At 36.5% G+C, this 15,099-nt stretch overlaps 1 protein-coding gene across 3 annotated transcripts in view; it reads right to left on the bottom strand.

Annotated features, from left to right (window-relative positions):
• The window catches only part of SUSD1 (sushi domain containing 1), a 51,350-nt gene that overhangs the window by 22,341 nt on the left and 13,910 nt on the right, over positions 1-15,099 (bottom strand). For 2 of the 3 annotated variants that reach the window (XM_032744334.3, XM_072922923.1), the window contains 7 exons: positions 14,485-14,637; positions 12,992-13,168; positions 10,261-10,440; positions 7,862-8,041; positions 3,587-3,681; positions 2,142-2,331; positions 1,061-1,155 (listed from right to left, as the gene is read on the bottom strand). In XM_032744334.3, coding sequence (XP_032600225.1) covers positions 1,061-1,155; positions 2,142-2,331; positions 3,587-3,681; positions 7,862-8,041; positions 10,261-10,440; positions 12,992-13,168; positions 14,485-14,637 — 1,070 coding nt within the window. The remainder of the gene's footprint in view (positions 1-1,060; positions 1,156-2,141; positions 2,332-3,586; positions 3,682-7,861; positions 8,042-10,260; positions 10,441-12,991; positions 13,169-14,484; positions 14,638-15,099) is intronic. The other variant, XM_072922924.1, reaches the window with a different exon arrangement.

Below are 15,099 nucleotides of genomic sequence, written 5' to 3'. Positions count from 1 at the left end.
CAGCATAAAAATTGAAATGTTATAATACATTACTTGCATTCAGCCATCTCATGCTCTTAATTAGAAGAAATAGCAGAAGAGAGCACTGCTTGCAATGTGTCAAAACTGTAGGCATTGATAGTTACTCAAATTCCAATCTTTCCAAAAGTTGGTTTGTCTTGATCAGTATTTTCCTGGTTCTTTCACTTCTCCTAGTCTATCATCTTTTTTATTAATTTCCCCTAGACCATATTTCCTGCTAACATACAGGCTTCCAGTAACAGTTCACTTTCACTGAAGTATACCCTTCTGGTGAATTATAAAATTAAGCTCATGAAAACACCTCCCCAGCTTCACCTTGAGGATCCAGACAAAATCAAGTATTTTGACCCATGCCAACTACACTCTGGGTTCTATCTACAGACACATATATTTCTGAGGCAATTTACAGGTTCATGGGTTCTGTTTTTTCTTTCAGTAGGATTTCCTGGTTTATTGTTGATGACTGAAATGATTATGAAATCAGTAACCTAAGGCCTCTCCTGATAAAATTATTTCTCTGTTAATGAATGAAACAAAATGAATGAAATACAATGAAACAAATATACTTGCTGGATATTAACTGTGCATTAATTTTCCTTTAAATAGATCCTGTGCCTTCAGATAATCTCTTACTGTGTCCTGGCACAGGGAAATTTGAGACAACAGCAGGTGGTCAAGAGTACTGGCAGAAGTAGTGCATGCCGAAATTCCCCACTGGGATAAGAGCAGACTGAAGAAGAGGCAAAGAGAACTGACTCAGTGGAACTGGAATAGAGTTGTGTGAGTTGTTTGCCTAAACATGGTAAACTTGAAAGTACAGACAAGGAGAGCAAATTAAGAGTTAAGTATGGGAAAAATAAGCAAGAAACAGGACTACAAGAGAACGTGGTCTTTCTTTGGCTGCTATGCAAGACTATTCTTTGGGGTTTTATGAGACATTATTATATAAAGGAACACTGCTAGCACTGAGCATTTGAAAAATTAGGTTTTTGATTGATGAAAATTGCTTTCTCGATTCAAAATATAGATTGTCACTTACTGAGTATCTGTCTTCCACATCAGTTCCCCTGACATTTCTCCTCCATTTCAAGCAGGTATCATTAAAAATTAACACGTTATTGAAAGCTTCCTTTACTGTAGAGACAATTTAAAAAGAGATCAACTTACTTAAAAACCTCTACCTCTTTCAACTTAATTGGAATAGCTGAGAATAATTTATTTTTTCTTTAAGTTTAAATTTCATTCTCTTCTGAGACAGAGAGGTAGGCTATCATTTCCTTCTGAATGAACAAACAAGTTAAGTAAAGCATGATCATTTTCCAGAGAAATCAGCTTTTGGAAAAACCCAAGCATGCTGTTCAGGGAATCTAACACACGATTACTTGTCCAGGCCTAGAAGGTTATAATGACAGAAAGATCAAGGGTTCAGGCCTCCTGATGTAAGTAAAACTATCACAGAACAATTTGTCATAGTTGATGCCCCTTAGGAAAAAGCATGTGAATAAAAGCATTTTTGTGGATTCCAAAAGTAATTATTTCTCCAGGTCTGTCTCACCAGAATTAGTACGTCAGAAGACAAGCCTAAAGTCTCGATGACTAAAATACTACAGAAATCCACTGTTAGAACATGGCTTCTGTACACATTATGGCAACTGCCAGAACCTTGTTAATCACTGGTACACACAGGAGCATTGTCTGTAAGGCTCATACCACTTAGATTGGTATCATATAGCCAAGCAACAGGGAATTCTCTTACAAGCAGAGAATCTGTTTCAAGGCAAAAACCAGAAACCAGCAGGCACTGTACCATGGACCAAAATTCTGTACCAATCCTGCCTCAGTTAGAAGGCAAGTCCTGAAATAGTAAATTTGCCAAATCTTTCTGAAGGGCACTTTCTGCCACTGCTCTTCTTGCTCATAGAGTCAATGGCCAAGTGAGCAGAAAGAAAAACATCTTGCAGAAAAAGAGGATGCTCACAGTGTCTACTTGCGCGTAGGCAGCATAAAGAATTATGGAGTCTAGGAAACAGCCCCTTTTCCTGTCTGTTAGACTCAAATCAGTGAACTCTGCAGCACAATAAGTTCTTTTATAAGCAAATAAAATACAAAACACAACATACCCTTTGTTTGAATTGCTACTGTAACTGAGACAGTGATGTTTCTAGAAGAAATGGTAGTTATATTCACCATGTAGTTACTTCCAGAGTCCAGATCTAAACACACTTTTGGATTATTTTCATTTGTACTGATGTTAAATATCACATCTTCTGAGAATATCTTCTCATCCAATCTTTGGCCCAGTATATGAAACTATTGAAACAAAGATAATAGTGCAATTTGTTGTGGCTCTTCCAAATTCAAAATACTAGTTTATTTAATCCTATCAGTACTTAAAGGGAACACAGGATTACATCTGGTTCAGAGTTTCAGTTCAAGGAAAATATAGAGATTTTTGACTAGCTACAGGATGTCTTAATAAACTAGATCTTTAGTTCTTCTGGCTGTTAAAACTTTTCATGTATTTCTACAACACATAGAAGGGATCTATTATGGAATGTAATCCAATTTATTAGGAACCTAATCTAATGTTAGACCCTAAAAAGATTTCCAACTCAAATAATAATGTGTAAGCAAATATTGTTTCTTGTTTACAGCACACAGTTTATATATATTATATATACTTTATAGTACATCTACTTGTTACTTTCTTTCCCTCTTGCTAGCTTTTTCCCCTTGCCCCGCAGAAGCAGTAGTAAGACTGAATGCCAAACAACAGTAGATGAGCTTGTCTAAGATTGTCCCAGTGTAGTGAAAAAGCAACCTGTTGCTTGTATGACATGAAAGGACAGACAAAGCTCACCTTCTCTGGCCACTCTGAAGAGTATTTCAGATGGCAGAATTCAAGAAAAACACGTGAACAGAGCACATTATACCACAGATCCACAGCTTGCCAGTTACTATTGGCTACATAAAAAACAGTTTTGACCTGTTAGGGGAACTGGAAAGCTGTGGTTTCCATCTCAACAGTGCTCAATAAAAGTATACAAACAAAAAATACTTTGGTTATAACATAGGAGGAGAAAGATGGGTTGTTTTCCAAAATTATTACCCAACATTGAATTGTTTTCCAAAATTATTACCCAACATTGAAATGTTTTCCACATTAACGTACTTACCCTGGACACCCAAAATAATCCCTTTTATTATTTTTCCTTACTTGTACATACTAAAAAAAAAAAAAAAAAAAAAAAAAAAGGAAAAAAGCCAAAAGCAAGTAACACACACACACACACACACACAAAAATAAAACTCTTTCTTGGGATGTTATTGTGAAAACACGGGAATTCTTATCATGTTGTTTTGGCCTTCAATAACACTGACCAAACTTTTGTTTCTGAAAATTTATGCCTTAAGTTTTATTCTTATGCTCATGTAAATTAAAAAAAAAAAAAAAAAAGAGAGAAAATAAAAAAAAAGTCCTTACAAAGGTTGTTTTCAATTTATATTTTCAGATATAACCAGGACGAAGTTACTCCTAATCTCAAATACTTCCATTATTACTTACTGTGTATGTTTCCTGCACTCCCAATCTTCCAGTTTTCCTTTGCCACTTCACACATGTTTCATTGAATATGGATAAATTACTAAATAATTCCTCTTCTGTGACCAAAAACATAGAAAGAAAATCATTACTTCTCATGCATATCTTATGTTTGGAGCAATTGCTTATTTCTTACTTTTTCTGTGGTTTGGTCTTCAGGTTTTTTTTGCTTTGCTTTTTTTTCCAAACAGGAAAAAACCAAAGAAGGTATGCACATGTTAGGTAGAAGGCTTTCTCTTAACTGTGCTGGCTCCTAAACGTAAAATAACAGGCTAACGAAAGAAGCATGTTCTGAGCTAAAGACTCTTTAAACAGAAACTCTGCAGAACAGACTCTGCAGACCTCTTTAAACATACAGCCAAGATTACATAAACTGACACAAGGAACTTTTAAGAAAGCTTCTGTGTTAGACTGGAATAGAGTTTATTTGTAGCTGAATAAAAGTTTTGGTTCATTATTGACTCGAGTTGCTTTTTAAAAGGTGTTGGCTTTTTTTTTTGTTGTTGTAGAATAAATAAAATCAAATAACACAGCAGAACGTTTTTCAAAACAAACACTAGATTAAAACAATGGAGCCCACAGAACCAAGTATGTAGGAAGTACAGCTCTAGCAACCAGAGATACATCCCTCAACACACATCTGTTAATTTATACACTTAGAAGAACAGGCTTTCTCAGAGACAAAGCACAGCTAAGAAGGTCAGCTCACCCATGCTTTTTTTCAGCAGCTCTCTTACTGCTGTCATTAGACACAGTGCAGTTGCTCTCACATGATGAGATAACATTCTCACATAGCTAAGAACACAGCTCCTTCTGGTCACAAGTCAGATCAACAGTGAACATACCTACTCCTTTCCCTCAGCAGCCTTCAAATTTTCATTCCCTTGTCCTACTACCATATTTTCTTATTAAATTCACTAAATGACCAAAGTCATACAGAGCCCACCTGATATAGAATCTAAGCTGAAAAACACGTATTAGCTGCTGAAAAATTGAAAGGTATTTATAGGATAGCATTGGTAGATACTTCAGGGAATATTCACAAAATAATTAGTGTATTGTTCTGATGTTAAAGCAAGCACAGGTCAGGGCACTCTTCCTCTTTATATAAACTTTATTACCACCTCACAGGGGCCCCTTTGTAGCATGTGGGCATCAAGCTGGCACTAAAATAAATCAGTATATTAAGAGTTTCTAGCACTTCTAGCATTTCATACTTACACAGCTATTTAGAACTACAATGTAACTGTTAATCTATTTTGCAGCACTTTTTCTTTTTCTTTTTTTTTATTAGTAGAACTGCCATAAAACTGTTTTCTAACATTATCTCCCTCTCCATATATTCAACAAATACATGCCTCACTCACTAGACCAGTTCATCTCCCAACTAATCTTAATTCCTCCATTCCACATTCATTGTATATAGAAATGCTGTTGAAAATTTCTGTTTCCAGGACAGACAAATGAGATTAATCTGCTGTCCTCTAAAACAAATTTCTTACAAATATCTGAGTGATTAACTGTATTTAAGGGCTGCTTATTGTTATTGTTATCTGTTTCACACTACTGCCCCAAACTCTGCAGTTTTCTGTACCACCACAAACCAAAAGATCATGTTCAGTTCTTGTGTTCTTTAAATCAAACAAAGTTTTATTAAAAGACTGGATAGCAAGAAGGACATACGGACAGAGGGAAAATGTTTCCATAGCCATGAGAACTGAATTAAAATGCATAACAAGGAGGCAAGAGGGACAAGGGAGGGAGTAATCTGCAAGACTTCTTAGCAAGAAAATCTGCAACTTGACTTAGGAGTTTATATAATACAGCTAAAAAAAAAAAAAAGAAAAAGGAAAACAAAGCAGCAAACAACAAAAAGGATTGCACTGGTATTTAGGCAAGGAAAGAAATCTTTACAGTGACCTTCTTGGAAGGAAGAAGGCAGAACTACTAGCATTCTTTTTTTCTGTAAATACATCCCTTTTTTTTTTATGCTTTCTGAACTTTGAGGACAAGGCCACCAGGCAATGACCATAAATTCACAGAATAGCTGGCAGATCTTTTCTCAAAAGTTTCCACTTTAAATGGATGTGAGTGAAAGAGCATGAAAACCTCTACAGAGCAATTACAACAACAAAGTCTTCAGCTTTCTGAGGAGATTGCTTTTTCTCCTTCACTCTTACTGATCACACAATCTTTGTTTGGAAAACCAAATATACAGAAAGGGCTTGGTTTAACATTAATCCTAGTAACATAAACAGAGTATCCAATAAAAGCACAAAGATTTCTCTGAAAAAAAAAAACATTCTGCAACTAGAGGGAGACAGGTTCCTTGAAACATTCATTCTACTGTGAAATCTAACAGTGCCAGTGACTTACAGAGCTTGGGAACTTGGTTTGTGAAACACACAGTAGCAGATGGTAGCATCCAGGTCTTAAATATATCTGATTTTGATCAACAGCTTATACTTAAACCCAAAAATAAGATGGGAGAAGCAAAGACCCTGCATTTGCCTATATCTCGGTACTATAAATATTAACTTGTGCTAAACCAAGGTGAGTGAAGTTCACTGCTACCCCACTAATCTTTGGGTTACCTTCACAATTTTTTCCCATCCCAAAAGACAGCGTCCTAGAAACAACATGCAAAAAAAAGCAAAGTGTTTCAACAGCTCCAGTGAGTGTTGGAGGGGGAGAAATTATGTCAAGAAATTCAAAGATACCAACTTCTTTACCAGAAAGCAGAGAGAATCAGCTCCACTCTTACATTTATCTTCAGCAAGTAGCTAGAAGAGAATCCACACATGAAGCTTCATTTACGGAGTTTTTGCTACCTATCCCCACATATACAAGCAATTTAGTGGAAAGAAAAAACCCAGGTATTAAATTTCTTTGTATATTTTTGCCTGCTCCATTCTGTAAGTGGTGAACAATGTTGCAAATGCCATCTGCTACTGATCAAAGCAGATTTTTGCAATTAAATAAATGAAAATATCTCAAAGAGGTGTCAAGAGGATGGTGCCAGAATCTTTTCACTGGTGCCCAGAGACAGAATGTGGAGCGATGGCCATAAATTAAACCACAGGAAGTTCCACCTGAACAAGAGGAAGAACTTCTTTACACAGAGAGTGGCAGAGCACTGGAACAGGCTGCTCAGGGAAGCATGAAGACATTCCAAACCCACTTGGACATGTTCCCGTGTCACCTGCTCTAGGTGACCCTGCCTTGGCAGGGAGATTGGACTGGATGATATCCAGAGGTCCTTCCAACACTAACTGTTACAAGATTCTTGGAAACCAAGCACTTCTACTCCACAGGGAAAGAAGTTCTGTGAGGAGCAGCTCTACAAGATGTCCAGGCTCACATGCTGAGCACACTAGACAGCAGGTATTTTAATTGCTGGTCTGTTCTCTGCACATCAATCACCTCATTTTATGTGTATAAATCAGAGGTTGGTAAAAACTTTCATCCAGCTTACTCCTACCTCATCTTACTGACAGTGTAATCCAATCAGCATGACAAGTAAAATTAATTTTGTAAAGACATTTTTCAGTATTTAAACTAGCTACTTAGAAAAGTACTTGTATACACATACATACATATATATTTACCATATATCTAAACAATACACCAAACAATGCAAATAAAAGGCATCCATAGCAATCACTTTTTAAGAAATGAAGAAATGAATCGTCAAAGAGAATTTCCTGCAGATGTTCTCTTAACTCCCTTATTTCTAATGGACTTTTTCAGGCAGGATGAAAAGGCAATTGGTTTTCCAATGCCTATCATGAATTATTTTGGAATGGTACATAATTTTCTCTCATTTCAATGGTGGTACTGTTACATGCCATTAAGAGCATGTAAATTTCAAAGGCATCCCTGCACAAACAGAAATTTAATTTAATTTTAAAGCAATTTGTTAATGCCACTGAATATGAAAAATGTAGAAATCAAGAAGATGCAAGATTTTGTAACAATTTCCTGCTGCTGATTAATTTTTTTTTAAGAAGTCTGGACTTCTTTAAGTCTAACTTAAATAGTTAGCTAAAGTAGAAGCTGCTGTACTGTTAACACACTCTTCTGTGACCTTTCCATCCAAAAGTACCACCACATTCCCTAGATCATAAATTGGAGGAGGATTTCTTGCCTTCATTCTTCCTTCTGCTCCTAACTTCAGAATAGGAATGAAAAACTAATTAAATTGCAACTTAAACAGCAGCTTTGTGTGGTAATATTTACCTTTGCATACATATGTAATATTCTCCCATGACTGATCTATTGTGCATTCTGAAAAATTCCTGTCTCCATTGAAATAATATCCTTCTTTACAGTGATAGTACACTCTGCTCCACAGTGTGGTAGAGTTGTCCCAGGTCATTGTCGTGTGTGGAATCAGCAAAGGTTTGCCACAGTCTATTTCTAGAACAGAGAAAAACAGGAAAACAAAACCTTGAAATGAAAACAGGCAAGACGTATCAAAGTGCTAAAGATGGAAGCATGAACTGTCCTAGCAAGTCACATTTTGCTTTTTTCCACTTTAGAGATTTCTAAAAGTCAGGCCAGTTCATTAGAACCCAGAATTTTGTGGCTGAAGACTTTCTAGCAGGGTGGGGCATTTATCCTACAAGATGACTGATAAAATAAGATTAGTGTCCTGATTACAAATAGAAAGCAAGGATCTTTAAGCTTAAGAATCTTCTTTTTATGAAAAGTCGATGTTCACACAACACTCTCTTACCCTCCACATGCTATTTATTCCTTTATTTTACGTACCATTAGTAACAGTAGATATTTTAAAAGAAACATGGTCCAAGGAGTGTCATGAAAGAGCAGCATCAAGAAGGTTATGTTCCTCTGTCAGTAGATTTAATTCAAGTTTTGAAAAAAAGATGCTGCTACAGACAAGATGAATGAGCAATTATGAGGGAAAATTTGATAGATTATGCAAACCAGTTCACAGATAATTAGAAAGCTAGGATAATGAACTAATAATTTTAATTCCTATCCTCAGGTTTTGGGGGTTGAATAATAAAAACAGGGAACAAAAAGAATAAAACGTGAAGATCAAATAGATGAAACAGCATTATTTAGGGTAAAATCTGCTTTTCAATTCACAATGAATGTTATACTTCCATAAAAGATTCTACACCACTTCAGTTATAAGAAGCAAACACTGTAAGAATTAAAATGATACCCTCATTAAAGCTTATATGGAGCAAACTAGTTCTTTTAAAACCATTCAATAATTTTAAGTGATTCTGAAATTCTATTTTATAAAAATGAAAGCAAAGAAGTAAAAACCAAGTTTATAGAATCATCATCTGTACAACCTTTAAACAAAAATTTAAACATATGTATTTCAATGGATGTGATCCATCATCATGACTACCTTCCTTTTCATACACCAATGAGTATGAATGTATCTAGTATAAGTCATCAAAAAAAGCCTCGAATAACTAATGCACATATAAGCCTGTGCTTAACTCATAGAAGGACAGTATGTGACATGACAGAAAAATTCCTCCTGTTCCAGCTACCTGCCCATGACCATTCTGTAAGCAGACTGAAATGCAGAAGCACGTTCTTGTATGACAGTGCAAACCTTCTCCTTAGACTCATGACACAGAACAAGAATATTAAAGGTAATTCTAAAAGTAGAGACCTATTATAACATATATATGGATCATTCAAAAAAATTACTACATTTGATTGCAAAAAACTGAAACCTTGATCCTGGATCAAGCGAAAAGGAAGGAAAGGAAAGGAAAAGGAAAGGAAAAGGAAAGGAAAAGAAAAGGAAAAGGAAAAGGAAAAGGAAAAGGAAAGGAAAAGGAAAAGGAAAAGGAAAAGGAAAAGGAAAAGGAAAAGGAAAAGGAAAAGGAAAAGGAAAAGGAAAAGGAAAAGGAAAAGGAAAAGGAAAAGGAAAAGGAAAAGGAAAAGGAAAAGGAAAAGGAAAAGGAAAAGGAAAAGGAAAAGGAAAAGGAAAAGGAAAAGAAAAGAAAAGAAAAGAAAAGAAAAGAAAAGAAAAGAAAAGAAAAGAAAAGAAAAGAAAAGAAAAGAAAAGAAAAGAAAAGAAAAGAAAAGAAAAGAAAAGAAAGAAAAGAAAAGAAAAGTTTTTTTAAAGTGTACCGCTGTGTTCCATCTTACTGAGGAATTCTTTAGGCTACATTCTTCCGAATCATAGCATTATAAGAGACTTGACTTATCTCACATAGCAACAGCATGTATAAGCAATCATAATTTGCAACTGGAAACTGTCCAACTACAGGAATTTTGAAGGTATGCTAATAACTAGTAGCAGTTTGATTCCTGATAGTGGCTTCAACTGCTATCAGAAAAGTAGAGGATATTGAACTGGAAAAAAATGGCTGCAGTTTTGGCTGTATTTGCATCTCATGGTAATCCCAATGCCTGACATGCATTGGGATTATGTTCTTGGAATGTTAACTTTAACAATTTATTGCAACTTCATAAGCAATTCAGATTAAAAAAAACACCCTGTTCAATATATGGTTTTTGTTTAGTGACAACTTTCTATGCCTGAAGACTATATAAACTGAATGCCTAGAGGATGACTGATATCTATTACAGTGAATTAAATGGTATCTATGCAAAACAAATCAGAAGGCAGGCTTTACCTTTGCACACCAAATCAGGGCCATCCCACTGTCCTTTGGCATTGCAGACTGCAGTGCTACTGCCGCCTGCCATCAGGTAACCATGAACACAATCATAAGTAACTTCACTTCTGTATGTGGTCCCACTTGCAGATATTGGACGTGCATTCAGAACAGAAGGTGGAGCCCCACAGTCCACACCTGAGGAGATGAAGGAAGATAGGACTGTTAGTCATCCAGCAGGAGCAATGACAACTGCACTAACATAAGTATTTGTTCACCTTTACCAGCTAACCCTCTTCTCCTGTAGTAATACAACATTTCCTCAGGTCCTCTGCAATATTCCCACTATGACTGACAGTGCTGTAGCTACTCCAAACATCTGCTTCCAAATATAAGGACACTTTTCTGTCTTTCTCTCAGAATAGCATGCTAAATCTTTGACTCCCTCCTCAGTCTAGCTGATAGTATACAGAAAAGTCCTGATTTTCTTCTGAATCTTCAGACTCTCCTGCTTTTACAAACCTGATGACATCAGATAAGGTGGTTCTATACCATTCACAATGAGCAACACTCAAAGGAAGGCCAATGACCAAAACTGCCTTTAGAAAGCAAAACTTTAAAAAGTGTACAAAAACTGTAAAAATGCAAAACCATAGAAAAGGTTACAACATAGAATATTAAAGTTTCCTGTTAAGGCAAGAGTCTACATAATGCTCAAACAAAGAAGTCAAGAGGTACACATACACATATTTATTAAAGGTACATTCATTAGTATTAAAAAAAATAGACTTGCTGGTTTTAGAAAGAGAAGTCCTACCTGAAAACAGGAAAAGGGCTTGCAATACAAGGAGGAAATAAGTTTGACGTTTCAGACTTTTGGCTGTTTCTTGGTGTATGATGTATTTTATTTCAATTAACCATAGAAGATATGCTGAGAAAGTCTGACCTGACCTACTGTTTGACTGTAAAAATTTTAAAAATCACATGAAAAAGCAGCTTCTGATAAACATTACTTATATCAAAAATATATCAACAAATAAATAAATCAAAAAATATATCAACAACCTGCAAGAGTTGAATTTCACAATCTTTCTCTAGGGACCACTTGAGACTGTGGGCACTCCCTTTTTGTTTTCAAATTCATTGTCCTATATTTATTTTTTGGGTGGGGGAAAGTGTTACTTGCATTGTTTTAAAATTGTTTTATCCTTTCTTATGAATTTCTAGTGATAGTTAATATTTTGCTTTTCCCAGCCACATTATTTTAGCACCCTTATTTTAATTTATTCACTTCCCACAAATGTTACATTTCTATCCATTCTCGAAGAAAAGAAAAAGAGAGAGAAAGGGAAAGAATTGGGAAAAAGAAGACAACTGTTTCAGAGAAAGAATGAAGTCTCCTCACTAAGTGACAATTTCCAGGATGACAATTCTCCTCTACAGAATTGCTATACACAGTGTATCTTCTGTTAGCTAGCACTTCAAGTATCATGTAACTAGTACAAAGGCTTTCTGACTATTCACAGGAATACAAAAAGAGTTCTGCACTCATAAGCAGTAATATTGCCAGAGAATGGATGATTAGAACACCAAAGCAAGTACATCTTTTAAAGAAAGTCATAGGAAACTTAACTCTTCAGAGATGTGGAAGTGTTTGTTCATTGTCCTGGGTTGACTATATGATGCTTGTATCCCCAGTTGTCTGTTCTGTTTATGCTGAATAATAAGTTTTGCACCTTTAAGACTTGTTCCAAGAGCAAAGGAGGGAGAGAAGAAGCACAGAGTTTGTTTCCAGAAGCGGCACTCACTCCTCCATATTCCTGCTCCTGGACTGTGTCGTCTGCGGATGGACCAACAGCAGGGCAGAGCTCTCCTTTGCTTTTAGTTAGTTTTAGCTAGCTGAGGCAAAGAAGTTCCCGGGACTGTATTTTTTATCTTTTCTTTGGACCTGTTTAAACCTGCTCTGAACTGAAACCAGAAGAGCACCGGCAGCTCGCACCTGAGGCCCACCAGACCGGGCCTGGGCCGCGGCATTTTCCAGCACTGGAGGGGCAGATAAGAAACTGAGCAAGCTGAGCTACAGCTCACGGAGGGGACTTTCTGAGTTTGTGTCTCTTTTGGAGCAGCAAGAGGTTTTATTGTTTAATATTGTTTCGGTTTTCTTGTTTAATAAACAGTTTTTAAAAGTCACTTTTCTCCAAGGAGGTATTTTTCCCAAACTGGTTGGGGGAAGGGCCAATTGAATCTGCTTTCTAGAGGAACACCTTCAGGGATTCTCTCCCAAATTTGCCCCAAACCAGGACATTCATGCACAAATGTTCTTAAAATAACGAAGACTATCCAGAGATGAGGAGTGCTATGATGCCTTCTTTTGCATCCACAGCAAACCTTCACACAAAACTTCACAAGGTGTCAGGAAAATTAATGTTTTCATGAGAGGTCAGTGATTCTAACTCAGTAGCCTTTCCTGTGAAATGCTAAAGAAATCTAGTTGTTTTCTAGGCCTCAGATCACAGGCAGAAGGACACACTTCAGTGTCTGTAAAAATGCAGGGAGCAGGATAAAAAATGTCACTACACTAAAGAAAAAGGTAAACAATAACATGTCCTTTAATTTTCTTCTTTTCCTGCAAATAACCAGATCTTGAAAAAACACTTCCAGGCTGTGGAAACAGTCTTCTATCTTTCACACTTCCCTTGCATTAACCCCCTTAATGAAGAATTTAAGAAAGATGTAAGACTCTTTTCACCTTTACAGCTTAAAGTGGCAGGTTCCCAAGTTTCATTTGCAGTGCAGTATGAGAACTTCCCTTCATTGCTGTAAAACCCTTCTTGACACTCATAATGAACTGCACTTCCTGGTAGCAAGCTGGAGCTCCCCACAATGTAGCCATGCTTCATTTCAGGAGGGGAACCACATCTGATTTCTGCAAAGAGACTGGGTTGAAAGATCTCACAGTACATAAATCACAAAACTTGATCGCTTTAAAATCAGCTGAATTGGATGGTCACACCACAAAATATACCTGACTTAATGAATCTGAGGGCTTATCAAAGAGGTAGAATAATAGATTTGAAGAATTGTCCGGGCCACAGCTAGAGGAACACAGGGAAGAAGTTACTGAGCTACACCTTTACTAACATCCAGCTGGAGCTGTTCACAACACCGAAGATGAGACACTGCAATGTGATGGTGCTTTGCATGGGCCAGTCTCATTACAGCAATAGCAATATCTTCAACATCACAGGAAAATTTCAGGCCCCAACGCACAGCTTTATTTCCCTATGCATGGGAAAATGAAGCACTTTGCAACAGATAAATTGGAATGCAATGTTCTGCCCCTCAAAGCCTTAATCTCATTGAAACAGCCTGCATACAAAAGCTCCATTCCTCCAGCACATCTGCTTGGACGGGGCTCCTTTGTGCAACTCTGCAAGAAACACAATCAGTACAGACACTCTACTTCACCACAGAATACGGAGAGGAGAGTCAGTGAGATAAGAAGCAGGGTTATCAGCAGTTCTGGCAAACAAAGCCAAGCACTCCAGTCAGACAAACTGAGCAATTACAGACTGTGAGTTGTACTGATGGTTCTGGCAGTAATTCAGAAATAAAAGCTGAATATAATCTAGGCAGCTCCTTCCAACTGGGATGCCTGTGTTCATTGTATACTCTGATATCCACAGCTTACACTGCTAGTTGTTTGCTCCTGAGAAAACTAACACTAAAGATAGATTTTCAAATTGGAAACTTGGTTTTGTTTTTTTCTTTTATGACAATATAAACTAAACTGTTTATTTATGCAGGAGGCAAAGTATTTAATAAATAGATACATTGTTATTTTATTATTCCTGTCCCCTTGGCTCTTTTCATTCATCTAACCTCTCTTATCAGCTATTTAGCCTCTCTTCTCTTCCCCTTTATGTGGTGTGATTATATAAACAACTGGATTTCAACACACTTCCTTTCTACTCAGAAACTAACTACATTACTTTCATAATATTATCAAGCTTCTCTGACCCTCCACATCTGAAGCACTGCTGAGAACCTGTAGGAATATCTGGCGTTGACTCTGGGATCCTGACATCACTGGAACAAACTGAATACCAGAAGAGAAAAAAAAAAAAAAAAAAAAACCAAAAACACACAGCAAGCAAAGTCCAGAGAAAGGGTTTCTGCACTACACTACGGTGCAATATGTGATTTTATCTGCTAGCGAAAACAGCATCCAAAGACTCTCACCTTTGCATGAAACTATGTTTCCATCTTGATGAAAAGAACGTTCTCCAGTTTCTAATTTATAACCATCATTGCAGTAACACATGTAGCTTCCTTCAGTATTCACACATCTTGCATTGTGACCACACAGCCCAGACTCCTCACATTCATCAATATCTAAAAATTCAGAGAAAAATAGATGCACTTCATAATAGGGGTTTTTGTTTTAATTAATTAATAAATGGCCCAAGCTTAACTCTTCTTTGAAGAGTTCTCCATCTCTTCTCACAACTCTTCTAGGAAAATAAAGGAGCATATGATTGTCTCATCTTCAAGCATCTGGAAAAACAACTGTTGCAATTTTGCCACTAGCTATCTTTAAATTACTGCTGGTTTACCTGACAAATAGTTTCCAATGTTACATGCTGTTCAAATAGTTCCAGACAAATCCAGTATCTGGACATCTCTTAAATGGTTATAACAGTTCATCACTGACAAGAAACTGGCTAACATTCTACACTAAACACAATTACAATCTTGGGAATTTTAAGTATCATCCTATTTTGTTAATCTCCCTGCTGCTGCTTCTTCTGAAAAGATCCTTGTTTGAATGAGATTGTGAAGCAATGATTTGTAACA

Source organism: Taeniopygia guttata, chromosome Z (assembly GCF_048771995.1).
Source record: "Taeniopygia guttata chromosome Z, bTaeGut7.mat, whole genome shotgun sequence".
NCBI classification, from domain to species: Eukaryota; Metazoa; Chordata; class Aves; order Passeriformes; family Estrildidae; genus Taeniopygia; species Taeniopygia guttata.
This window is presented reverse-complemented; position numbering and strand designations above follow the sequence as displayed.